Genomic DNA, 27,688 nt, shown 5'->3' with positions numbered 1-27,688 from the left:
GAGGGAACATGTACTAACACTAAGGTTGCAATATCTTGCAGTCTTCCCCACAATCTGTGATATGTTTACAGATATGAATACAAATATAGTGATATCAGAGAGGTTTAGCCATTAGACTGAGTTTACAGGAGGTAAATCCCTTCAAAAAATGGGGCAGAATCCCCCCACACACAAATCACAGACAGTCTTAAAACTGTAACAAGAATAAAAATTCACTTTTATTTCTTTGAATTATAGTTCATCTTTATTTTTTTCAAAACTCTTTTATTCGATATGTATATCATGTTTAAACAAGAAGAAATACAGTTCATCTTTATAAAGTATCAGGGCTTCCATGTTCGGCTCTCACCTTGAACTAAGGGGGCATGTATCCGTAGATATCCAATTATAGTTTATGTTTACACAATAATACTCACCAAACAATAACGGAACTATAATATACATACTCCCATACACCTAAAAAAACTTAAAAATGCTTGCCCAAAGTAGTAATTTGTTTGACCTTTAATTGCAACTTATTCCCTAGACCAGGAATATGCTGTGTTAGGAATGTATCCCACCAGCAAGTCTTGTTTTTGTTTTGGTATAGATTTAAGTCTCTACTGTGAGTGTTTCTAGAAACATTGATTCTGTGAATAAACAGAAGGACATACAAATTTGGGTTTTTCATGGATGAAAAAGATAGATACAGGTCATCTTGAAGCATGTGATAGGCTAATGAGCATGATGAGAATTGCACTGACCCTCATGATGGTTAAAAGATTTAAGACCTTTTATATTCTTGGTTAGAAATCTTTGGGGCCTTTCCAGTTGAGTGACATGCTTTGATTTGTACATACCAAAAGAGGCATTGTAATCCATGATTGGTCTAATAAGAGGAATACAGGTTTTGGATGACTTCTTCGGCTGTTTTAAGATACTCCCTTCATAATCAACAGGGACAAATAATTACTGACTATGGCAGAAATATGATAATTGAATGAGAGAGAGAGAGAGAGAGAGAGAGAGAGAGGCTGTCTTAGGACCATCAGTTTCTGAAGTGGAGTACCATTTATAATATTTAAGGAGGTGGCATTTTTTTTGTCAAAAGCTACTTTGCTGCACTTTTTTGCATTTAACTTTTGTGCATTTCACTCCACCCAGTATGCATATATTCTAGCTATTTAGTATCAATGGATGAATGGAAAACAGTACTCAGATTGAAGTTATTAGCAAACTTGGTCAGCAACATGAAAGGAATAGATTGGCTTGGATATCTGCCAATCCATACATGAGAGGACCTAGCACAGATCCCTGTGGCATCATTCTTCTCAGCTGTCCAGATTTTTGCATGTCCTGATTTATACCTCCTGTTTTGGTCTGTTATTCATAAAATTTGTGGTTTTCTGGCAAACCTATGGGGATTGAAATCACTAAATAATGAGAGACATTTAGGTTTCAGACTTCATATCCTTCAGAAAATGCATGCTAACACAAGCCCTGTTATTCTACCAACTTTCTAAGTTTATAAGAGCAATATTTAAAATCTATCCCTATTTTTGAGCCTTTGACCCCTTTTACAACCTGGGATCTGTTGGATAGTCAATTTGCAAATCAGCTGTCAATGCAGGACTTTACATTAAGTCTGTCTACTTTTTCAATAATGCTACTATGGGCAATAGTATCAAAAGCCTTAGCCAGTTCAAGTTAAACAGTGTGCACAGAGTGACTACTGTCTACAGCCTCTATAACCTCTTCAAAGAATCTTACTAGATTCAGGAGACAGCACCTGTCCTTCAGAAAAACAAAGTGAGGAACCATAAGTTGCTTATGTTTGCATTAATGAGTTCTGATATGATATGTTCCATGTCTTTGCATATGCTGATGGGCTTATAGTTACTTGGGTCTGTAGAGATGCCACCTTTGATTAGGCAAGTACTCTATAGATAGGCTGAGGCAGGACAGTTTAAGTAGAGGGTCAGATTGTACATACTGGGCACTAGGCAGCATAGGCGCCGGAACCATAGAGCAAGGGGGAGGGAGCACCCCCCCCAACACTTTTACAGCTGCAAAACCCAACAGAGGATGCACTGTGTCACATGAATTTTAAATACAAATGTGTGCGGGAATCACATTATTGCTGCCATAGAGTCACCCGTTATGAAACTACCGTTTAGTTATATTGCTGGTAAGCACTTATGAAACTGCTGCTGGGCTTATTTCACTGCCGTTTAGGTGTGTGTGTGTGTTTAGTTATGTTGGGCTCTGTTACTGATTTAGTTATGTTGCTGCTGGGCTCGTCCAATAGTTATGTGGATCATTTCACTGCCAATGCTGATGTTGCTGGGGGAAGCACTTATGAAACTGCTGCTGGGCTCATTTCACTGCTGATGGTGCTGGGGTCTGTTGCTGGTTTAGTTAAGCTGTCACTGGTGCTGGGCTCCGTTGCTGGTTTAGTTATGCTGCTAAGCACTGAAACTGCTGGTGTGTGTGTGTTTAGTTATGTTGCTCATTTCACTGCTGATGTTGCTGGGTGCCGTCGTATCATTGTTTTGTGTTTTCTTGGTGAATGTCATTGACTTTTATGCTCCGGCTTGCTACTTTGGTTTTACAGTAGTAATTTATAACCACCATGATTAACCTGTACATGTACTGCTAGTGATTTGGCACAAACCTTGCTTTCTGAACAACTGTGGGTGCGGTTCTGTGCCTTTTTATGTGCGGGTAGTTGACAAAAAATCCCAACATTGTAAAAATGATTTAATGACTTTAATAAGAAAGCCGAACTTCGATACAAGACAGCAGCATTACTAAAACTGGTGTTCATCGTTCAGTAGTTGAGAAACTCCTTCCTAGATGCAGTCCTGTAAAGCAACAGTCGAAGATGGTTCCCATAACTAATCTACTTCATAGTAGCATGTTTTTATAATATATATGTTAGTTACCTGGGTGATACATTCATAAAAATATAGGTTAGTCAGGGCCAGTGTTGGTATTTCAGGAGGGTCCCAGAAAGTATCAAGTTGGGGATGGCCTGGACAGTTCCAGACTAAATATCACCCTGTTACTGCCATCTCTCTTAAGTAACATTTTAGTACACTGTGTTTGAGGAGTAGATTGCAAAGAATACTTAATCTCTTAGTGCAAGAACTCTGAGCAAAGAATAAATTAATGGGGGAGGATGTAACAAAGGCCCAAGAATAGGGCTAGATTTTAAATATTGCTCTTGATGATGATTTAAATATTGTTCTTATAAACTTAGAAAAGTAGATAGAATAACAGTATTTGTGTTGGCAGGCATATTCTGAGGACTTTGAAGTCTTAAACTCAAATGTATATTATTATTTAGTGACTTCAATCCTCAGTGATTTGCCAGAAAAAAAACACACACATTTTATGAGGATCACATGTGCCAAAAGAGCATATAGACAAACTTAGTTTTATTTAACGATGCTGTAGTCACTTTGAAGCAGCCATGTAGCATACAAGTGCAATCGCTGCAGATATTGAACATATTGATATGATAGTCTTAGCTAAACACTCTACAGCAGTCTACTTAGGGCAAACAAAGGCTACCAAGGGTTTTCGCCTCCATTCAAGCAACAAAGCAAACATATACAGTGCAGCATAATGTGAGAAGGCAACAACAGGAACACTAAAATCTTGTAAATCTAACATAATGAGGAGCTGGATTGGGTGCATAGATTGTGACAATAAGGGTGGTTCAGTCATCTAGTGTTAAAGTGATGCAGTGTTAGTGGTACAACAGGTGTAACATACTTGCCTTTGGTGTAGAAGGTTGTAGATTCTATTCCAACATCAGGTAGATCAACTGCTGACACTACAGTGCAGCATAAGGTGGTGTGCTTCACTCCTGAGTGAATGAGTTGTTAAAGCAAGGCCTCATCTACTTGAGTCGGGGGTAACTACTGTGGATGTAAAAGATCCCATGGTGCCTGTTGAAAACAGTAAGGAAAGTTCTAGTATGCCCAGCCCAAATTTCCCCTAGTATTATAAATACCGCTTGGCATCTGCATCTCCCCTGAAAAGATGCTGCTAGCCTACTGGAACTAACCTGGTAGGATAAATAAATAATGAGTACCTCATACAACTTTACTGTTATTTTTCTTGTTTATCATATTTATTTGTTTGTAATGCAAGTAAATATAAGCATAGATTAAATAATTTTTCTTTTTTTATCATCTTTATTTTTAACACAAGTCAATATGACCTTAGATGAAATCATAATCCAGATATCACCTAAACATACAGATGGAAATATAATTGAAATGCCCTACCCTCATTTTACCCCTTCTACAGTGGGCTTTATATGGCAATATTTTCAAAATCAAGATATTCTGAAAACAGATACTTCCACTTTGTCAGAGGAAGCTCATTGACCTTTACCATGATTCCAGATATCCAGGAATAACCAATTTACAGCCAGGGAGATGGAACGTCCGATCTTTAAACGGAGTGCTTGATCAGTAAAAATGAAAAGCAAATTAGCTGTGTTAAGATCTAGCTTAATACCAGTAGAAGATGAAAAGCTTTCATCTCTTTTACCCCAAAAGGCTTAACTTTACAGCAGAACCTCCCAACATGTAGCAGTGGCCCCTTACCTCCACATTTGTGCCAAAACAGTTTGAGAATGGGGTAACTCATTCCCCCAATATGGCCCACTTGAATTCTTGAATGCTCTGTTCAGCACATACCCCTACAAAGCACTTGCATAAACTGGAGAGACCTCAGAGGTTTCTAATAAAGAAGATCAAGGGGCTCCAGCATGTGCCTCACACAGACTGACTAAAGTCCCTGTCACTATACTCCATATCATACAGACTTCTTAGGTGAGACTTGTGCCTGAACTACAGAGCAATCCAAGACCCAAACCTAATGAACTTGCTGCATATCAGTAAATCTAATGGGACTAAGGCTACTCATTCCAGGGACCTAAATATGGCATGTGACTTAAATAGGACATGCTGAAAGGACAGATTTATCTCCCAATGATTGCTGCATCTTTGGAACAGGCTACCAATTCATGTGAAGCCGAGCACCTCTATGACACTGTTCAAGAGCAACCTGGACAAGTGGATGGGGCACCATAAATTCTTACCAGAGATGGCACCCACAACCCTCCTGGAATTGAGCAGTTATCACTAAATGCAGTCTTGGGCATTGACTAACATTTTCATGGTATTACTTTGGGATGAAACAGCTAGGCTTAAAATGACCTCCAGGTGGGTAGTCTAGTAATCTCCTATGGTCATAAAAGCCTGCTACCTGCAGAACTGACGTTTCTCATTAATCTTTTCAGTTTCAAGTTCAGTTACCTCACTGCATTATCCCTTGACACACAAACACACACACACACACACACACACACACACACACACACACACACACACACACACACACACACACACACGCGCACACACAAATGGTGACTGAGACTGAGAGATAGAATTGGTCAAAGCTTCTCCACCAAGCCTGGCCAGTCTACCACAATGGGCATGTCTAGGGGCATCTTTTTCGGACCTAACTCCTAGCCTCTGTCTTATTTATACCAAAGACTTTCCTCCATCTACTTCCTCTACAAAATAAATACTGGCTGGTTGTTTCCATCCTACAGTCAGTTACCTTATGTCTGGTCTTTGGAAAGGTCATCCACAGAACAACCAGATCTATCATATGCCTAACCAATCTTGTAACAACTTCTGTTCATGTGGATGAGTAGATAGATATCTCAAAGTTTACTATAATCCCTTGTGAGTACAGAATCACAATTACTCTGAACTTTATGAATCCAGATGTCTCAACTGATATGAACCTTTGGAGCCCTCTGTCCATGCAGCCAAATTAGCTGGAAACCCTATTTTCATGAGATGTAACCATGTGTGTTTTGGCGCAGTCTGTTTATCCTTTATGATTCTATACTGTTCTGTCTTTTTAATTGAGTTCTGCTGACATTTTTGGCTACTTTTTCTTTTTTTCCCATGTAGAATCCCTGTTGCCTGTCCTTGTACATATAATTATAATTGGTTAAATCTACAACACTGCTGAGCACAAACTGAAACTTTATATTAACAGTATCACATACTTTATCTTGCAGTACAGAATCTTAAGTTGAAAATAGACACAGGTAATGAAGGACAGCTTTGAGCTTGATGCTCAAGCTGGCAACAGTTTTGACTTTTTAGTCCAGTTTATAAACAGTTCATTCTTTGCATGGATTCTTTTTCATAGTCATTATACAAGTTTTACACCCCACCCCTCCAAAAAAAAGAAAAAAAAAAAAAAATATATATATATATATATATATATATATATATATATATATATATATATATATTTGCCATAGCTCCTTGAAATATTCACCTCACTTTCCTTTTCTGGTGGCCAGATGACAGCTCTGCTGTCATCACACATCCTTCATTCATCATTGTTTGCATTTCAAAGTTTTATTGAAATGACATGACTGCAAATCCTTTTTGATGTCTGCATGTGTTCTGTCAAGCCCAAGAAGTCCAGTTATAGCCAACCTTTACATGGTGGAAAAAAAAACACATTCCTTCTACACTGATGTGCAAGCAGAACTATTAGTACCAATATCAGCTTTCATCATGTTTATTTGTTCACTTGGTGCCTTTAACTCACTTTGCTTCTGTCAAACTCATCAGACTGCTGTACGCTATATTTTTTAACCTTTGCGACCTTTTCATAAGCTTCCTAAAATAAGAAGTCTATTTAACATTCTCTTCCTTTACAGCTTTTTTTTGTTTCACAGCTTTGTTCAATTCATCTTTCTCCTGTCTTAAAGTTTCTTTCTGTTTCAGTTAGGTATCCCTGGCGGTTAGTGTTACTCAGGCTCAAACAAGAGCCTGAATTCTCCACCCATACCACCACTTGTGATTCAGGGAGTTGAGTCCATATATCTCAATTGTCCAGATTGTCACAGAATAGTTGGCTCATACTTTTGGTCTGTTCCACTTAAAATTTGTGGTTTTCTGACAAATCAGTGAGAACAGAATTAACTAAAGAATGATAGCCCTTTTTAAGTTTCAGTCTTCCAATCTCTCAGGAAGCACATGGTAACACAAAACACTTTATTTTAGCAACTTTGTAAGATTATACGAGCAATATTTAAAATGTGTCCATGCTTTTGGGCCTTTGCCCCCCCCCCCCCAAATAAATTTTGGCTTTTTCCAGATTTCTTATGCTGTGAAGTTGAGAGATTTAGTTGAGTGTCAGGTGGATTTTAGAAGGAGCTGAGAGCTTCAGGGGAAGAGAATTTTAATGCTACTTATGCTAAGGCATTCGCATTGTTAGTAGCACAACAGGTAGCATATTTGCTCTTGATGCAGAAGGCTGTGCGTTCTTCTCCCACAGTATGCAGATGAATTGCAAATACTGGACTTTAAAGGGAGTGGATGCTGCAGTCCTATGAATGTCCTCCTTTGGAGGAGTTACCTAGTAACTATGTTTCTGTTATCAGTTTGCCATCCATTCCCCATTGCAAAATTACTACCTTATCATATTTTTAATGTAACATAGGCAATTTATTCTTCAAGAGCAACAGACACTTTATTTATGGATGAAACAATGAAATATAAAGTTGTTTGGTAGCAGCAATCTCTTCATTAGTTACAGATCCCTTTAATGTGGAATTATTTAGATGACTTACTTCTGCAGAGATTTTGCAAATTTACTAATATTGGTGGATTGTAATGACAGAAGTTTGAGTGGCCTTTTATGGTTGAAATTTTCTGAAATGGGTAGTTTTGTCATTATTGGTTCATACATTTTGTTTCATTACTTACTAGAAGACTGTTCCAAACTACAAATTTAAAACACATTCTAACAAGTGGTGCTGTATTATGCAAGGAATATAATTTAATACAATCAGTTAATACAATCAGGAAGGTGAATCAAAGAATGCATACATATATCCTGTGAGGAAGCATACTCTTATGCATACATGCATACATGCATGCTTCCTCACAGGATGCAGTAGATCAAAATAGGGGAAGAGACCAGTCACCAATGGAGCCCTCCAGGGTTCGGTGCTGAGACTTTTTCTGTTTGGCATGTACATCTCAAAAGTAAAAGGAAATACCAAAGGGCTTTGGCTGACTAAGTTTGAGATGACTACAAGCTAGGAGCAGTCATTGAATTCCCAAATGACTTAACCATCATGCAGGAAGGTTTGTCCCAAAATTGATGTCAGAATCATGAATTGAAACTAAACTCCAAGAAATACATTATAATATCCTTTGGGAAGTCATCTACTCCAGGGAACTACCACATTGACAATGCCCCCCGAGAAGTGACCCAGTTGCTTGGCATTTGGGAACTTGTGTGTACAGTGACCTAACTTTTGACCAACCAACCAACCTGTGCCCAGAGTCATAAGAAAGTCTTTCTATATTGCACAGCTTATAAACAAATTGATTGTGACTAGATCTAGATATGTTATTGTTCCCTTTACAAAGTCCTCATTAGGTCAATCATTTTGTATAATGCCCCCTTTGGCATGTATCTGTCTAGACCCATGCAACAATTGGAATACCCACAGAGATATATTACTAAAAATATACAAATCCTAAACAATAGGTCTTTCATGGACCACCTCAAAGATTTATCACTATACTCAGTATCTTACAGAGGGCTTAGGGGTGACATATCTAGCATACAAGGCATCCTCCGACCTAATATAGATGGACCTACTGAACATCAGCAAGTCAAATGGCATAAGAAATACTCATTTCAGGTATTTAAACTGAATGTTGTGGAGAGAGGGCTATACATCACAGATGCTACCACTGTTCCAGAACAGACATTCAAGTAAAACAAAGCTCATCCTTGTCCATATTCAAATGCAACTTGGATCTAAGGACGGGTAATAGAAAATGTACTCCAGGAGTGCCCCTAATGCAACTAATGGATAGAAGCAGTTCCTAAATGCTGCTTCCCTTACATGGGTCCCCTCAAATTATCTACAGTGTGATCGCATTTATTCTCACTAGGGCTAATATACAATTATCAGCAATGGATAGGTAAGACCAATCAGGAAATGTTAATTCAAGCACCAAAAGGGAAATTGGCTAAGCTTAAAATGTCCTCCAAGTAATGTTGTGGTAGTAAATAGTTTTAAGAATTTGCCCTTTTTAGATCACAAAGTGCCCCTCTCATCCATATAATTAGCGGAGGGTGCCCCCCCACATGAGGTGGGTTCAATAATCTGATGTTTCAATGATTTAATATAGACCCCCCCCCCTTCTTTCCCAAATAGGGATGGCGAAAGCCACAAAACTCTGGGCTAGGCTTATAAATGCCCTTGGGCAGATAGCCTAGTATAAACCTATGAACCTATGAACCTATAACTTGGTGTGCTCTGACTGTGCCTTCTCTATCTCAAGTTCGAAGGCCTGAGATCTTTCCCTTCCTCCCTTCTCAACGCCAGGAAGTCTGTTTGTTATCCATCTTCTAGAATAACCTTCGTGCACACCTCAACAGAATTGGCAATCTCATCCTGCCCTTTATCCTCAGGCTAGTCCTTCCTTCTCACCTCTAACTGTGCATTTGCCACTGTTCTCTTGTCCTCTTTACCCTTGACATTGGCATGGTAAAACAAATCCATCATGTGCCGTTGGTTTCCAGTCGTTGTACATTATTTAATTAGTCTGCTTCTCTGTTAGACAAACATATAAAGTAAAATAAAAATAAATAGCTGAGATCAGTGCAGAAAAGGTACTTCAGTGATTTGATGGTGCACATCACAAAGGCTGTGAATCCAGTGGTAATTTAATACGAGATAATCTTTGTGAAAGTGAAGTCTATAGTAATGAAAACGGCATCTGACATTTGTACCGTTCTTACTTATTCTAAGAGCTCATCTGCCAAAATGCCCACGCAAAATGAAATTTCTGTTACAGCTGTGAGTACATATGCCCTGTTTGACCTGTATATGGCTATTGTCACCCTGTTCTAGCATGCGCACCTGGAGTAACCATCGACAGTGAATTGCATGAAGTTTTGGGGAAGGGTCTAATCTCCCCTTCTACTACCACAGTGACGAATGTTGATGTCCCTTAGTAGGTAGCATTGTAATCCCTGGACTTGTACTGCATTGTTCAATAAACTGCCTGGTGATGTGATCCCTGAGTTTACTAGATGATTGCAGGAGAGGACAGGGCCAAAGTGCTACATCTGCAGACTGTATTCATATAGAGAAGGATACCTGGACTCAGGAACTCTCAGTGCTGGGAGTACGTCTACAAGTACTCCAGCTCTGGCTGGGGTGAGTTAGAAGGCAGTACATGGCTAGGAGACAGGCTCACTCTACTGAACATGAGGCCAGCTGGCAGCAAAATGATAGCACAGCAATGTTAAACACTTGTTGATCCATGGCAGGGAAGGCAGAACTGAAGTGAGATGCAACTGGGACCACACAGCGACCTCTCATCAGCAAAGTGTGTGGGTCATGGAAAAGGAAAGAAGAGTGTGCATGATTGGTGTGTGTTTTTGTTGTAAATCAGATGTGCAACCAGAGTCTATTTTGACCTTTTTTAAGAATTCAGTTTTGGCGTGCAGTATGGAAAGAACAAATTCTGGCTGAAAGTCTAGAATTTGATACAAGTTCATTTAAATGTGTTATAAAGCACCCTTCATTTACAAGTGTTGGAAATAGTTTCCTTGCATTTTGACAGAACCTTATTAACAGAAGTGTAGTACAGAAGTCAGTACTGAACACTAAATATAATAGCATAAATGCATTCAGCTCAGGACAGATGCTGTGCAACTTATATGAATGGAATAGTTTTTTTTTTCATAATATAGTGTATGTGTTCAATCAAGACTTAAAAGTAAAAAGAAAAAAAACAGTATATAATCATATTGTTCTCATCTCTTCACTCCTCATCAAATCATAAGTCAAAAAATATGCATCGAAATTATTAAAATATTAATTTTTTTTAAAACAGAAATTATGCTTTTGTATTAAATAGTTGCAGAATAAAAAAAAGCTGGGTATTTGTTACATGTTTTCTGCAAATAAACCTAATAATTTTCAAATGTTAGAATTATTTTTTTTTCCTTTCCATCTGCTGCCCGGACAGATTTTGTCATATGAAATGTGCTCTGGTATCTATAACAGTGCACTTGTTTACTGCAAGACTTAATATTAACGCTGTATAGGAAACCCGTTATGTAACAGTTTGTCGGCTTGAGATTGGCTGGTGCAGTGGTGCAGTGGTAGCGTTGTCGCCTCACAGTACAAGGTTCTTCGGTTTCATTCTTGGCTGGGGTGCCTTCTGTGTGGAGTCTGCATGTCCTCCCTGCATTCATGTGGGTTTCCTCCCACATTACAATGACATGCATCTGGAGCCTTTCTCCCTGAGCTTCCCCTGAAAATTGGCTTTGTTTCAAGTCGGACTTTCCTGGTTAACAAATGTTAAATAAATTAATTTGTGTAATTGCTAATGTTTTACTTCTGTATACCACACATCCTGATTAGTCTGGAAACAGATGCATTCTGAGGAACTGCAATGGGAATTGTTTTGGTGTATGTCAACTTCTGTGATGATAGGGGTAACTACAGACAGGATTACCATCTGTCTTGCATTTCACAGGGTGGTTCGTATTTGACATTATATATCATAGGAGAAGGGGGCATGCAAGAAAATGGATCGCTGTAATAGTCAAGGAATGAAACTATTTTTATCTGTTGTATGTGTGTGTGGGAAACTAACTGAAACTAAAAGAGTTTAGTGTGACAAGTCACAGTAGAAACAATTAGAATATTAGACACAACAGCCATACATTTTGATAACAAAATTAAAACAAATTATGTCATTCGTTTTAAATGTAAACTCCAATGTAAAAATAAAAGAAAGTTAAGGCTTATCACTGAAGGGAAAAAATAAATTATTGATATATTACATCATAGGAGAATCATGACTTCACAATGCCTACAATACAACACACTTTAGATTTTGTAGGTAGGCTCTAAATTTTACTTTGAGAGCTTCAGTACCTCCTGCATGCCCGTAGCTTATTTTAATAATATTAGTACTGCACTGATACCTGGGGTTTGCACTGAACTTTGTTAACACTTTGATGTCTTTAAAGTGCATTATCCACATCTTCTAATATTTTAGAAGTACTAGGTTTACAGCCTAGTTGGCAGATTTGTCTATATATATATGAGATGAGCTGTGTAGTATTTTGTGCTTTCCTCTGTCTAATGTTTCCTTAACGATTTCCTCATACATGGTTTGAACGTGTCAGCATGCTGGTTATTTTGCTGAACTGTGTGACGCTTGGTATGTATCATCCCTGCATCGATGGCCATTGTGGAACTGACCGCTGCAAGATTCTGCAGGTAAGGCAAATATCTGTTTTTCCACAAGTAGCCAGTGCGGTGAGACAGTCAAGTTTCAGTTTCCTTCCATTTTTAGTATGTTGTACTGTGTCACATGCAGGACAGTGCCCTGTAGCCACAAGGATAAGCAGAGGAGAGAACTAGCATATCCATCAGCTAGGCAGATAAACGACAGAAATAGCTAGCTGGTTTGTGTGAGTGGCAAAGGTTATAGTTATGCTCAGAAAACTGGCCAAGGTAAATGGAAATATCTACTCGATTGCTTGCCATATTCTTTATTTTGTTATGCTCACTTGCTACTTATTTATTTTGTGTTGTAATTAGCATTTTATTACAATTTATAGTCCAATAGCCACCTGTTAGCTTTTAAGCCACATAGTTGGTTGTGTTGTTTATACTGCTACAGTGAATGAGCAACTATAGTCGTTCGGTATCTGGTCTGGCCAGGCAGCATGGTTTATTATATGTACTGCACTTATATGACTAATGGCCACTCCTAGCTCTGCATAGTTATAAAATCTTCTACCTAGTTGATTACCCTGAATACAGACCCTAACCTCCCCATGGTTCTCTCATGTATGTCCTTAACCATCTGAAAGATATAGCACAGCTTAGGTCCATTGGGGGAAAGCAATGCAGTGAAATGTTAAGCGGTGATAGGTTTCTTACCAAGCCAATATTGTAGCTATAGTTTTCCTGCTTGTTCTTTTCAAGTATTAAAATTAAGTGTTGATCACAAACAGCTGTCCTCAATAACAACTACAGTTAGTAATGGGCACTCTTACTATTTATATCAGGCATCTGTAATGAATAAGAAGTTTCCTGTGGAGAACCAGCCATCATTTGGTCAAGGCTGATCATTTTGTTTTTATTTTTGCAGCGCTTTGATGACTTCATCTTTGCATTCTTCGCAGTGGAAATGATCATCAAAATGATAGCACTGGGCATTTTTGGCAAGATGTGCTACCTGGGTGATACCTGGAATCGCCTGGACTTCTTCATTGTGATTGCAGGGTAAGTAAAAGCATTGCTTCTGCCCTTTTTGCTTGTTGGATGGTGCAGCAAATTTAATAATTTCTAAAATATTATTGGTCATCTCGTTGCTTCTCACTTATTTTCATCTGGAATAATGGAGCTATGAATGATTTTATTTTCATATACTGTGGAGACAGAAAAAAAAACTTTTTATTCAAAAATAGCTTCCTCAAACATCCATAACACATTTGTTTTGAGGTCTCACAAAGGTGTTATTTAGGGAAGTTATTGTTGTTATGACATCTGTGCCTTCCTTTTCCTGCAAAGCTAAACTTTACTATGTCCCTTGCTGCAGCTCCTTGGACATTAAAATGTTACACATCTGACTTACTTGCAGAAATGCAGAGATAGTCACCCAATATGCATGGAGAAGATTAGCTCACTGTAATAAAGAAGATAATGATTGCCTGTCCTGGGTTTATACTTTGCTCAATAATGGGTATTTTATTTCTATAGGCCTTTGTAGTTTAGCAGCTCGACTTCTTGTTTTATATTAAGTGTTTAAGATTTTGGTTAGTTATACTAACATGAAATGAATTAAACAATTGGAAAGGTAATTGAACAGTAAAATATCGGAATTCCAACTAGCAACCCTCATGGAGGCTGTACACCATGCAACAATGTATAAAGCATAAAGTAAAATGGCATTAGACTCCAATGATGCAGAAAAAAAGACCCACATGCTCTGTAGGATGCTTGCTCATAGATGTACTGAATAACCATTTTATGAATGTAGGGAATAGATGAAAATAATGTACAATGTCACTCAGTTTTGACTGGTGAGGAAGTAGGCTGCAATATGAGACTGTGATTACAGCGAGCAGATACAGAACTAACATGGGGAGATGGGGGCAGCCATACTGGCACAAGACATTAGAGCACATGGCTGTCAAATCCATATATTTTTAAATTATTTTCTCCACACATAAATGTATGGGAGAGTAGACCATCAAGGCAAAATGTGTGCGACAGTAGACCATCAAGGCATGAGGACCTGGTGCTCCTTCTAGAATGCTTCGTTTTCAAAATCTATGAGCAGATACTGGCCTTCTCTGTTTGTTGGTGCACCATACAGCACATTATGAATGTCTCTGTGCATTGTGGGTATATCTCCAGTTTTACATCCCTCCCAGTGATAGCTGCTGTGGCTGTGTGGCTTTCACTCTCTGCCATGCCTGTAGACTTATGCATCATGACTGCCATGGCTCAGCACGTCCTGCATTACATCCATGCCTACTGAGTCTGTGTACTCCTAGATTATGCAGCTCGGCACATCCTTTGAGCTCGATGACCTCTCCTCAATGTCATCTAGCAATATGGTCAAGATAGGGATTGTAGAAACTGGTGTATATTGGAATGGGGGGAGAAGTGTCAGCAACGTCTCCTTAGCATGTTACGGGCAGGAGCTATTAGGTTTAGCATTCATTAGTTAGGTTTGTGGGGAGGGGGTCTTCGCTCCTTACTCTGTCTAACTAATGTATGCTAACCTTCACACTGCCCTGACCCTAACCTATAACTTTTCTTAGAAAAAACATTTCCATAGCACTTCCACTACACTAGGCAATCAGACACACTGCATACATCAGCACACTCACAACACTACATCTATTCTGTTATTTAGATATTACTCAAACCCTAACTCATAAACACTCACACACACACTCACAACACTACATCTATTCTGTTATCTAGACATTACTCAGACTCTAATCCATAAACACGCACAGCAATACATCTGTTCTGTTAGCTAGACATTGTTTGAACCCTAACCCATAAACACTAATGTACAGTCACAACACTTCATCTATTCTTTTAGCTAGACATTACTTGGACCCTAACCCATAAACACTCACAGCACTACATCTGTTCTGTTAACTAGATATTACTCAAACCCTAACTCCTAAACACTCATAGCACTACATCTGTTCTGTTAGCTAGACATTACTCGAACCCTATCCCATAAACACTAATGTACAGTCACAACACTACATTCTCTTCTGTTAGCTAGACACAACTTGAACCCTAACCCATAAACACTCATGCACCTAACAGCACTGCATCTATTCTGCTAGCTAGACATTACCTGAACCCTAACTCATAAACACTCACACACCCAAAGCTACACCATTTTGAATTATCAGAATGTTTCAGCATTGAAATTCAACCAAAAACTAAACATATATTCACAACACCAAATCTATCTCCTTACCTAGCTCTTACTCTAATCCTAACCTACTAACACTGCACCCTTAAACTCACACTCACCCTCAGATGTTCATCTTAGTCTCATTCGGTATTTCCAATGCTCAACCAAGTCTGCACTCTATAACATGTACATTTAAATAACAGAGTGCTTACTTCCTTTTCTCAACAAAATAACCCTCAGCAGAATGAAGGCAACCCATGTGTAGATGCAACTTATAATTTATACTGAGAAGAAATATTTGGCTCAGTTTTGTAGGTAGGCCTCAGATAGCTATTGAGAATTTTGGTTTCTTCTCCAAAGAAAATTCATGCAGGATGAATTTATTTGTACAGATGTATAATGATTTAAGTATTGTAATAGAAATGTGGAAGTTACTAATGCAGATGGTCAAAGAGAATGCAGGATTGCCAGTGGAAAAAAATGAATGTTCTTTCTATCAGATGGAAATTGATTCCTCTTAATGCATGAAGCTTTTTGGATAAAAAAAAATAATGATTATTCTGCTGCAAAGAGAGTCAGAGAGGGAGAGAGATAGCTTTTGCCATCAGCTCAGAGAAACGGGCTTTGCATGAATTTGGTTCCTAATATCTGTGACTATAAAATGTTCTAAAAAGGCAGTGGAGCAAGGAAGTGGGGAATTGAAATATACAAAACCATCCAGATTTAAATTTAAGAAGTGAACTGGTCTGTAAAGCAGTCTGTTGATGTTTTGGGGGATTTGAGGTCTGTAACATGGGTGAACAAACTGGAATTTATACTGTAGCCAGCAGAATGAAGATAAGTGGTGATTTTAAATTCCCCGTTCTTCCTCCTAATGACGGCAGACCTTTTTTAATGAAGTGGAGAAAGTCACTTAGAGCTACACTGGGTGATGAAGCTCAGGTGAAAGTGTCTTCTTGATTATAGTTCTACAGTTGTAGCTCATTGTGTGTTATCAAGTTTTGTTTGTTAAAAGCTTTTAACTAAGAATGAGGTTCCACAGGTTGCTGAGCTGGTAAACCCTCATGGGTCTTTCAGGAATATTCAAATAAGGGACTAACCTCTAAGCTTTGGAATTGGCTCCTTGTTTTTCTATCTCCCAGATTTTCCTCCAGTCAGTTCCTCTGGACCCAACCCTTGTCTGTAACTGCCTTTAAATAACTGACCTGTTGAATGTAATGTATTAGAGCAAGAACACTCATCCATCTACCTACTTAACTGAATAAAATACTTGAAACTTCAATAAGGTGTCATCATTCCTCCCACAGGGAGGGCATCAGAGAGAATGAGAAAGAGAGAGAGAGAGAGAGAGAGATAGAGAGAGGGAGAGCATCTCCTAGATTTGCTAGCCAAAGTGATTTTATCTGGACTAATCCTTTGTCCTCTGCTCAAGAAAGAGGAGGACCATGGATTCTTAATGAAGATAACTAATTACCATCTGCTTTAGGAAGGGGATGAGCATAAATTGTTTACAGAGATTATTAATTGTCTGTTCTAAGAAGGTGGTGGAGCACATATTTGTTATCGGAGATCATTAGTCAGTGTCTTGTTCTAAGAAAAGATGGATAATAAGCAGAAAAATAATAAAAACAAAGGTTGTAAAAGACATCTCATCCAATATAGTAGCTAAGGGACCCCCCCCCCCCACTGTAAACTGCTATGTACTCTATTTTGTAAATTATAATGGAGGCAGAAGAAAAATAACAGCCTGCATTAAGAATAAGAAAACAGTGATGGGAAAAATTTAGAAAATTTATTTCTGAAGTCTGGCATTGCTAGCTAACATGTTAAGACAACTAAGTAAAGCAGCTGTCACTTGACATTAAACTGGAGAAATTACAACCAGGTGTACATGACAATTAAAAAGACAGAGCATTTCTTCTTTGAAAATAATGCAAAAAGGTAGACTAGATGTCTGAAGGAGCTCATTTTACCTCTATAGTAAGAGACTTCATAAAGTAATAAACAAAATAGAATGAGAAAGTAGAAGCAGTGGACAAGGTGAAAACAGGAAGCAAGGCAAGTAAAGAGTATAAGTCAGTAACATTTTTATTGAGCTACAGTGTTGGAGAGCAGGTTTCTGCACAGTGTTCAGCTGTGCTAACAAATTGTTGAAGAATATAAAGCATCAGAGATTCCTTTGCTCTTGTAGTTTTTGTGTACAAAACAGGTATTTCTGAAATTGTACTAAAACTTCACACAAAGTATAAATATTTGAAATATAATTTCTTTAAAATGTGCAAATGCTTGTCTGCACTGTGCCACAAACAGTTAAATCTCTGACCAGGTGACCTGAGTCTGATTAGTGGCTCAGGCACCTGTGATGATTTCAGGGGAGGATGGATAGACCATGGGGGGGGCAGGAGGGGCTTGTGCACAGGAAACCCAAAGTGGTTCGTTTTTATTTGCAAACGCCATGGAAAATATCAGAGTAGTGCTTTCTGAAGGTGGGCAGGGCAGTTTCCCTGTGGAAGGGAAGAGCTATTTCCACTGTCTTCCTACCACATGTTTCACCCATGGGATGTTACTGTGTACACATGGAGGAAGAAAAAGCAGCGAGGAAAATAATTCCATGGCAGCAGTATGACATAGAACCAGGATGCCTTGTTCTTCACACTGGTACAAATTCTGATTGCCCCAGGGGAGGCTAAGTCTAAGCAGATGTAGTAGCTTTGCTATTACAGCACAGTGGTTAACAAGATTCTGAAATGAGCACATGTGAATTACAGGAGAACTATAGGCAAAATGTTGTATGTTGTATCTTTCGGCTTTTCCCGGTTAGGGGTCGCCACAGCGGAACTCCGGTCCACTAATGATTGGCAGTAGATTTTTACGTGCTGGCTTGCCAAGCCTAACGCACAACCTTCAACGAAGGAACGCCCATTCATGCATGTCGCCACACAGAAGACGCTCTAACTGAGAATCGAACGGGCAACGTCTAACTGTGAGGTGACAACGCTACCGCAGCACCACCACCGCAGTTCACTATAGGCAAAATAATGTGATTAAAACAGAGACCCTTAATACACCTAACTGAGTCAGAATGTGTAGTTAATGAAAGTCAGTACAGCCTTCTGTCTATAGTCAAGAGATGTGAATGAGCCTAACACTGCTGACTTGATTTGAACTATAAAATTTCTGCTTTTGTAGTATATGGCTCCAAGTGGTGGTGGTACTGCAGTAGCATTGTCGCCTCACAGTAAGACGTTTTCCTGTTCGATTCTCAGCTAAAGCGTCTTCTGTGTGAAGACATGCGTGAATGGGCATACCTTTGTTGAAGGTTGTGTGTCAGGTGTGGCAAGTCGGTACGTAAAAATCTACTGCCAATCATTAGTGAACCGGAGTTCCGCTGTAGCGACCCCCTAACTGGGAAAAGCCGAAAGATATAACAATTTGAAGTAAATGAACAGAACCACAAGGGTGCCCTTAAAAATGCAAAATAATATCCACCAAAAAGCAAGGCTGTGAACTCCAGAAAGGGAAAACCAGAATCCAAAATGAAAAAAACTTTATTTCACTATCAGACTCTGCAATATGAGTTGTTTCTCTTATCTTTTATGTGACTGTGGAGTTTGTATATCTATCTAGCTATATATATATATATATATATATATATGTATGTAAATATACACGTGTGTGTGTGTGTGTGTGTGTGTGTGTGTGTGTGTGTGTGTATGTGTATTCATTAGGTTTTAAGGGTTGCACCACCACATGTCAGGTGAAAATGTTTTCTTCTGTTTACAGTATAAGCTAAGAGAGGCCTATTTTGCTCAGAGGAACAAGGTATATGTAGTGAAAAATGTTTAGATAGATACCAGCTTATATTTTTTTGGCAGCTTCAATAATAAAAATATAAATGTTCATTTATTTGGAGTCATACAACATGCACCCTTAACCTTATGGCAAAAAGGACAGTGTGTAGTGGGTCACTGACAGAACTCACTGGTATTTCTGTTAGTTATAGTAGCTGCATTGGGATATGTAGACAGCTACCTGTAATCATTTTGCTTAGTACAGTTCCTTGTGTGTTTTAGTTTTATTTGATAATGAATCTTAAAGTCTCCAAAATGTGAGAGTGCTACATAGATCTTTAATTCTGCTTTCTTCTTGGTGGGCACCTGACTATCCTAGAAAGAAATTCCATTACAAACTTGGTAAATTTGTGGCAATTAAATTAAAATTTAATGTACTCCATCAGATATACATAGAAACATATGCCTTTGAGAAAGGTGCAAGCGTACACGCGAGTCTGCCTTTAAATCATTATTAATGATAATGCTGCATAGTTTGCATTCCTTTCCATGAATTATTTCCCTTAGAGTGTATATTTTGATGTTGTAGGGCAACAACAAGTTACTGAAAATGTCAGTGTAAGTCAGCAATTCTTGCTATATGCTTATGCAATACCGTCTTTCCCTTTCTTTTTTTTTTCTTTCTTTTCTGGTCTATAGTGTTCTAGAGTAATAGTTTATAGGTATTTACTAGGTATGTATTTAGGAGAGGCCTTAGGTCAACTGGTGCCCTAGGCAAAAGGGCTCCACGGTGCCCCCCACCACACTACTTGGTGCCCCTATCCTGGTCTACCTACACCAAATAAATATTGGAAAAGCGCCCCTGCTAGAGCAGCGCCCTAGGCGGCCGCCTAGTTGGCTAAGGCTGGCTATGTATGTATTCCAGGAGACTATTAAAGAGCTTAGCCTAAATTCCAAATTGCATCAAAAGGCTGTCTGATTAAGTGACTTGCTAAAGGTAACACTAAGCAAGTGAAGGGTGGGGAAATCAAACCCTTAAACACAGAAAGTTGTTTGTTAATAACTCAGCCTTAATACACTACACTAACAGCCATATGGTCTTTTAAATAAATTGTTAAGAAGTATATTTCATTGAGATGATCCTGTGTGTTGCAATATAATCACTAGGTACATTTTAATTCTAGTTATTGACACACTTGAAGAAATCAGTTATTCTTGATGAAACTGACAAAGTTATTTTTTAAATTCATATACATTGACAAATATGTTTATATTTTGAATATATCTACAAAAGCTTTTAAAACATAATAAAATCTAGTGTCATTTTAACTCCTTTGAATGTGCGTTTAAAGATATATTTGCAAACTGCATTAGTATTGCAATTATACTATGATCTATTCCCAGTTTGTACTCAGCCACTTTTATTTTTTGACACAACAAATAACGTGCATCATGCTTGTACTGTAATGCAGCTTGAGAATAAATTACACAAAATAAGGGGGTTTTGTATGCATTTGCTGAGCTTTTCACACGCCGTAGTAATTGATTCTGTCATCACAGCAGGTTTTGGCTTCTCCCTGAAAGCTTGCTTTTTCTCAACATTTTTGTGCCCATTTCAGTATTAACCAAATCTTTTGTAGGGCATGATTTCTATTAATTCCACTCAGTTTGTTAATGTACTAAACCACTGAAGATGCATTTCAGTAAGTCACAGTATATATCAAAACTTCAAAAATCTCTTCTATCACACATTGAGTAGTGTTTTGTTCTAAAGCAACAAGTTTTCTATTTCAGTGCTTTGAATTTCAGATGTGTATTTATTACGTAGTGTGTCAATTCAGGGAAACTTAGAGAGAATTAGGTTATATTTTACAACCACTTCAAAAGAAAACAGCATTTACATAGGTTCATAGGTTCATAGGTAGGTACTAGGCTATCGGCCCTAGGGCCCATACAAGCCTAGCCAAAAAATGTACCCTGGCTTTCGCCACCCAAGAAAGTTATTCTCTTGTGCCCCTGTCGAGCAGAGCCACAGAATTGATCCCAGGGGTGAATTTCCCATCTCCCATCCAATCATCAAGATTTTTCTTGAAGAGTGCTAATGAGGAGCTCTGTTTGATATAGATAGGTAGTCTGTTCCAGAGTATGGGAAGTCTCTGGGACAGGAATCTATCCCTCCAGCATGTTCTGTTTATTGTGGTGACAAGGTTTAGGTCCCTAGAGTGTGTAGCTCAGAGGGATTGGGATTTCTTTAAGTGGAGCATGTCCAACAGCTCTGGGTTTGACATAGCTTTGCATGTTAGGCAGAGATCACCTCTGAGTAGGCGATATGTGATGGAGTAAAGCTGTAGTTTTTTGAGACAGTCTGCATAGGGCATCTGTTTGAGGCCAGTAATCCTCTTTGTGAGGTATTGCTGTGGTCTTTCCAGTTGTTGTAGATGTCTTGTGAGGTACATACCAAAAGGGGCATTGTACTCTATAATGGGTCTAATGAGTGATGAGTAGAGGGGAACAATGACCTCTTTTTTTCTGGATGAGAATCCTTTTGTGATGAGATGAGCCACGTAGAAGGATTTCCTGACCACTGTGGCAATGTGATTATCAAAGGAGAGACTACTGTCCACCTGTGTCCCAAGGTCTCTTATCACATTTTCAGCATTAAGTAGACTACCAGCTATGTGGTAATTCTTGGGTACAGTGTTTTTACCAAAGGGGATGACAATACACTTTTTGGCATTGAGCTTCAGGCCATGGCTTTGACACCAGGTATCTGTCTCAGTGAGGCCCTTTTGTAGTTTGTCCACATCGTTAGGAGTTTTGATTATGGCTCCTAGTTTGCAGTCATCTGAAAACTTTGTTAGCCAAAGACCTTCTGTGTTGGCCTGCACTTCAGAGAAGTAGATACCAAACAGGAGAGGACCCAGGACTGAACCCTGTGGTACTCCACTTGTCACTGGTCTGATGTTGGATTTGGAATCCGCTACTTTCACAGTGTGGGTTCTGTCCATGAGCCAGTTGGCAACCCATCTTGTGACATAGGGATTTATACCTAGTTTAGTGAGCATATCTATAATTCCAGAGTGGGGGATGGTGTCGAAAGCCTTGGCGAGATCTAGATAAGCTGTGTGAACCATTTTACCCTCATCTATGGCTTTGGTGACTGCTTCAAAGAAGTCAATCAGGTTTAGGAGACATGATCTGCCATTTACAAATCCAAACTGGGTAGGGTCCAGAGTTTGGAGATTACCAATGTCTTTGTTTATGAGGTCCACGATGATATGTTCCATGGCCTTGCAGACCAGGCTCGTCAGGCTAACGGGGTGGTAGTTCCCGGGGTCCGTCATGGCTCCCCCTTTGTGGAGTGGGTTAACCGTCATGGTGCACCATTCAGTGGGTACAAAGCCTGTGGTGAGGCTATGACTGAATTTGGTACTTAGGTAGGGTGCCAGTTCATTCTGTAGTTCATGTAGAAGGCAGCCTGGGATATTGTCAGGTCCCATGGATGCTGTATTCTTGGCTTTGGAGAGTGTGTTTTTTACCTGTGCAGCCGTGATTATAGGAACTTTGCATTCTTCCTTTATAGAGATGGGCCCTCTAAGGGGTGAGAGGGGGGTAAAGTTAGCACTGAACCTATCTGCTAGGATGTTGGCAATATCAGTTGGTTCTTTATATTTAGTGCCATTGTGCTGTAACTCAGAGCAGATCTGAGTGTTCCCATTTAGATTCTTGACATAGCTATAGAATGCTTTGTGGTTGTCTTTAGAGTCAGTGGCAATTTTGTTTTCGTAACTAGCTTTGGAGGATTTTATGAGGGATCTCAGCTTCTTACTGAGGTTGACCAGGGAGTTCCTCCAGTCATGGAATTTTATTCTTTTTTGCAACAGTTTCTTTCTTCTGTTGTCGAGTTTGTTTATGACAGAGGACCACCAGATTGGCTTCCTTTTTTTGGAGGATAACATCTTGGTTCTATTAGGGATAGCATGATCCATGCACTCGTGCAAGTGCTTTTAAAGTGCATTTGTGTAGGATTCGGCAGTCATACCTCTATTATCCATCTGCATGGGTGTCATGAAGTTTGCCACTTCTGTCTTAAGAAGTGTGAAGTTGGCTTTGGAGAAGTTTTTTATGATGGTTTCCCTAATTGGGGGTGGGGGTGGGATGTGGATGTCTAGGCTGATTAGCTTGTGGTCGGATCTGACCAATGAGGAATTGACCTCTGGTGTGGAACACCAGTTTCCCATCTTGGTAATGACTAGGTCTAGGATATTGCTGCCCCTGGTGGGGATGTGAATAAGTTGATCCAAGGCATTGGACTTTATGAATTCTAGAAAATGTTGAGCAAAAGAGTTGGTACATAAGTTGTTTTCCCAGTTAATGATGGGGTAGTTGAAATCGCCCATTATTAGGGTGTTGGGTTGTACCCTAATACTTTCCAGTGTATCAAGAAATGAGAAGTGTGAATCCTGGGGCATGGTGAAGGGTCTGTAGCCAGCTACAATTTGGATTGCGGTCTTGCCCAAAGTTAGTTGGACTTGGATAATCCCGGATGCATTATGCTGTGCAACTAGCCTGGAGGTGTGGATATCCTTAATGAAAATGGACACGCCTCCACCTTTAATGCTTCTTTCTGGGTTAGGTGGCCGAAAGGTGTGGTATGAATTGAAGCCTGGTAATGCAGGGGTGCTCTCTGGAGCTTTGAACCAGGTCTCTGTCACTGCACAGATGTTAATGTTCTCCATTTTAAGGAGTGCCTCGAGTGAATGCATTTTGAGGTTTAGACTTCTAGCATTGAGTAGCATTACCCTCAGATTTTGCTTGCTTGTACCTGTTATGGTGGTGAATTTGTCATTTGAACCTTGCGTAAAAAAGGCACTATAGGGGTGGCAAGAGCCTTAGCCAGTATTCAGAATCCTAAGGGCGACAGGTGCAGGCCATCTCTGTCAAAGCATCGTGGACTGTCGATCATGTCATCCCAGGCAGACAAATACTGGATCCCCTTAGAATGACACCAGAAGCTTAACCAATTGTTGAAGTCAGTCATTTTGTCCTTGTACTGTGGTATCTTTCTGGGTGATGGCAGAATGCTACTCAGGGTTAGGGTCATACCTGCCTGGGATGCAAGGTTGGAGAGCTCCTCCATGTCTCTTTTCATGTAGTCCAGGGAGGTACGTCTCAGGTCATTCACACCAACATGGACAGTGACAGTGTCATATTTGTACTTATTGTGGAGTGACCTGAGTGCATGCATTATGTGGTGGATCCTGGCACCTGACAGGCAGCTGACAGTAACGTTCTCCTTGTTTAGTCTAGTGAGTGGAACATCAGTGTGCCTGATTATAGAGTCACCTATGACTAGAGTGTTGGGTACGTTGTTATGCCTTATGGGCTGTGGTTGAGTGGCACACTGAGTTTGTGGGCTATGTGTCATTTGGGTTGTGTTGGAGGGTGGAGTTTGCTTGCATTTATGCTTTGGATGTCCCTGATGCTTGGGCAGGTTTTTATTGAGAGCCTCCGCGAATGTAGGTGTGTGTTTTGTGTTTCTATGTGTATGTTTTGGTGGTGTAGGTTTTGAGGGACTATGTGATGAGTGTGGTGTGGTGCAAGTGTTTATCTTCTCCTCTTGACTGTCTAGTCCAGTCTTGGGTGAAGAGAGCTTTGCTTCCAGTTTGGCTATATAAGTGCATCTCTCACAGGTTGTAGTGTTGGGTGGTAGGAGGAGAGGGTTATCTGTGTACATGAGGCAATTGCTACATTGCCCCAAGATGCCCAGATTCATCAGGTAGACAGGAGAAATCACTGGGAGCTGACCCTTAGACATGCCTGGATAAGTGCTTATTTATTAAGTACTAAAAATTGCTTTCCACTAGACAAGTGAGGAAAGTTGAGTGCTGTAGTAATTTGCAGCTTATGTAGTGCTTACAATGAGTTCTAAACAAGTGCCATGGCCTCCATGGGTGCAACCAGTCCATCTCCTCTGTAATGCATAAAACTGCATAACTGGATACAAAGGTAGATGCAATACAAATCTTGGATGGTACATAATGCCTACTAGGTACACATCAAAGATAGGAAGTAGATTTGCACGGCTTAACACTTTTAGATGGCAGTGTACCACAAGACATACGTGGCTACAGCCACTTGCTCATAGTCACATCTTATAGAGCTTCTTTGTGTCAGGATGGCTCAAGGTACATGAAGTGCCACCCAAACTTATGCCTCTTCTTGACATCTGAGTGGATATCTAAGGCTGGGTGTTGCTAGATGGTCACCTACTTTTATAAAAATAAAAGTAACTCATTGCAAATCATCTAAACTTACGTCTCGCTACAAAGAGTATTGCTCAGATAGGAATAGCTTGCACTTTGCTTTTCTTTGTAAAAACTTCCAACTTCTTTTAACACAGCCTGAGTACAGCATGTCTTATCTGTGTTGCAAAACACAAGCTTCTGTCATACTGATGTCCAGGTTTTTTTTTCCTGAAAAGCTAACTGACTATCCATAGTGGGAAAAGGAAATATCTTTGATGGAAGTGGCTGATATAAGTGAAGGATTCTTACATGGAATTTTTCTTAACCCTATGCAGTCATAAATGGCAACATTTAAATAATCGCACCATTCATTAGCCCATAAATGTGTTGACTTAATAACCCCAAGTGGTTGTCTTTGTGGATGTTTTCTCTTATTGTGCAAATTAATGTCACTGGTCTGCAAATATGTAATATAAATGTTTGCCACTAAGAACTCAGAAGTGTTTTCCAGTATTTGCGGCTCTTCGAAAATTAAGTTGCTTGAAAGGAAATTCTGCACTAATACAAGAAAACACAGAAGGACAAGATATTTCTACTTATTAACGTGTCACATTCTGTCCACCTGTAGCATGCACAAGATCAATTTTTGGTGACTGAATGGACCTAAAGCATGTCACAACATTCCCAGACTGGCATGCACAGTAAGTACAATCATATTGTAGGAATATACATATAGGTTAGGACTAAGCTAACTGCGCTTGTCAGCCATTTTAAGTCCAGCAAATTATCCATTTTAGAATCAAACCCTCTACCTTGTGTCTATGGGGTAGATACTTTAACCATTACTATACCAACCCCTTTTGGGAGCAAATCGTCCCTGTAAGATCAGATTTCACTTAAATGTAGTTTCATTCATTCATAACTTTTAGTTATGTACTCACCATAACTTCAGATGTTTGGGATCCATCTCGCCTACATTCTGACTGATGGGTTCGGAGCCGATCCCTCGGCTCCGACTCGGCACGCTTATGCCAAAGAGCGAAGTCTCTTATTGGCTGAGCTTACTATATCCCAGGATGCACCACTACCAGTCCCCCAGATCTAGTTTGTCCGCATACATGCACACACGCATGCACTGCTTATATAACACTGACAGATGATACAAGATAAAACAGTAGAACTCAAACCGTTCAATCTCTTCTGATCTCCAAGGCAGGGGGAAGGAGGGTGGGTATTAGGAATGTAGGCGAGATGGATCCCAAACATCTGAAGTTATGGTGAGTACATAACTAAAAGATGTTATGTGATCCTATCTTGCCTAAATTCTGACTGATGGGACAGCGTCCCTAGCACCTATATCCTGGGTGGCTCACTGGAAAACACTCCTGAGTACCGTGGAACCAAATGATGCTCGCCCTTTAGATGCCACATCCAATTTATAGTGGGAAATGAAAGTGTGCGGGTTGGACCAAGTAGCCGCAGCACAAATCTCAGAAATAGCGAGCTTGGAATGAAATGCAATAGAGGTAGCCATAGCTCTAGTAGAGTGAGCTTTGACAGATGTTGTAAGTTGCTTATTTGAAGAGGAATAAGCCTGAGTTATGCAATCTCTAATCCATTTGGCAATAGTAGCTTTAGTGATGGTTTGACCCAGTTTATTATCTGAAAAGGACACAAACAATTGATCTGTTTTCCGAATTTGTTGAGTCCTGTCTAGATAGAAGCGCAATTGCCTATGAACATCCAACGTATGCAAGGTGTATTCCGCTTTGTTTGAAAATTTTGGAAAGAAAACTGGTAGCACTAGAGATTGTTGGCGACAGAGATTAGAACAAACTTTGGGAACAAAAGATGGATTAGGTCTAAGTGATACTCTATCCTTGTGAAAAATCAAGTACGGTGGTTTGATAGATAGGGCTTGAAGTTCTGAAACTCTTCTTGCAGAGGTAATTGCAATTAAGAAGGCAGTTTTCCAAGACAGATATTTCAACTCACATGTAGCAGCCGGTTCAAAAGGAGCAGATGTTAAGGCACGAAGTACCAAATCAAGATCCCACGGAGGCAGGATGAAAAACTGGGGGTCTTAAAAGCACAGCACCTTTCA

General features: G+C 39.5%; 1 protein-coding gene across 1 annotated transcript in view; it reads left to right on the top strand.

Moving 5' to 3' along the window:
* The first annotated feature begins 12,271 nt into the window (after positions 1–12,271).
* LOC122816308 (voltage-dependent T-type calcium channel subunit alpha-1G-like) overlaps positions 12,272–27,688 on the top strand; it is a 403,960-nt gene continuing 388,543 nt past the window's right edge. The window contains exons 1-2 of the mRNA XM_044089040.1: positions 12,272–12,364; positions 13,245–13,378. Coding sequence (XP_043944975.1) covers positions 12,272–12,364; positions 13,245–13,378 — 227 coding nt within the window. The remainder of the gene's footprint in view (positions 12,365–13,244; positions 13,379–27,688) is intronic.

The sequence above is a fragment of the Protopterus annectens genome, chromosome 12.part0, assembly GCF_019279795.1.
Source record: "Protopterus annectens isolate FY-2018-M chromosome 12.part0, PAN1.0, whole genome shotgun sequence".
Lineage (NCBI taxonomy): Eukaryota > Metazoa > Chordata > Ceratodontiformes > Protopteridae > Protopterus > Protopterus annectens.
The sequence above is the reverse complement of the archived record's forward strand: the minus strand, read 5'-3'. Positions and strand labels throughout refer to the sequence as shown.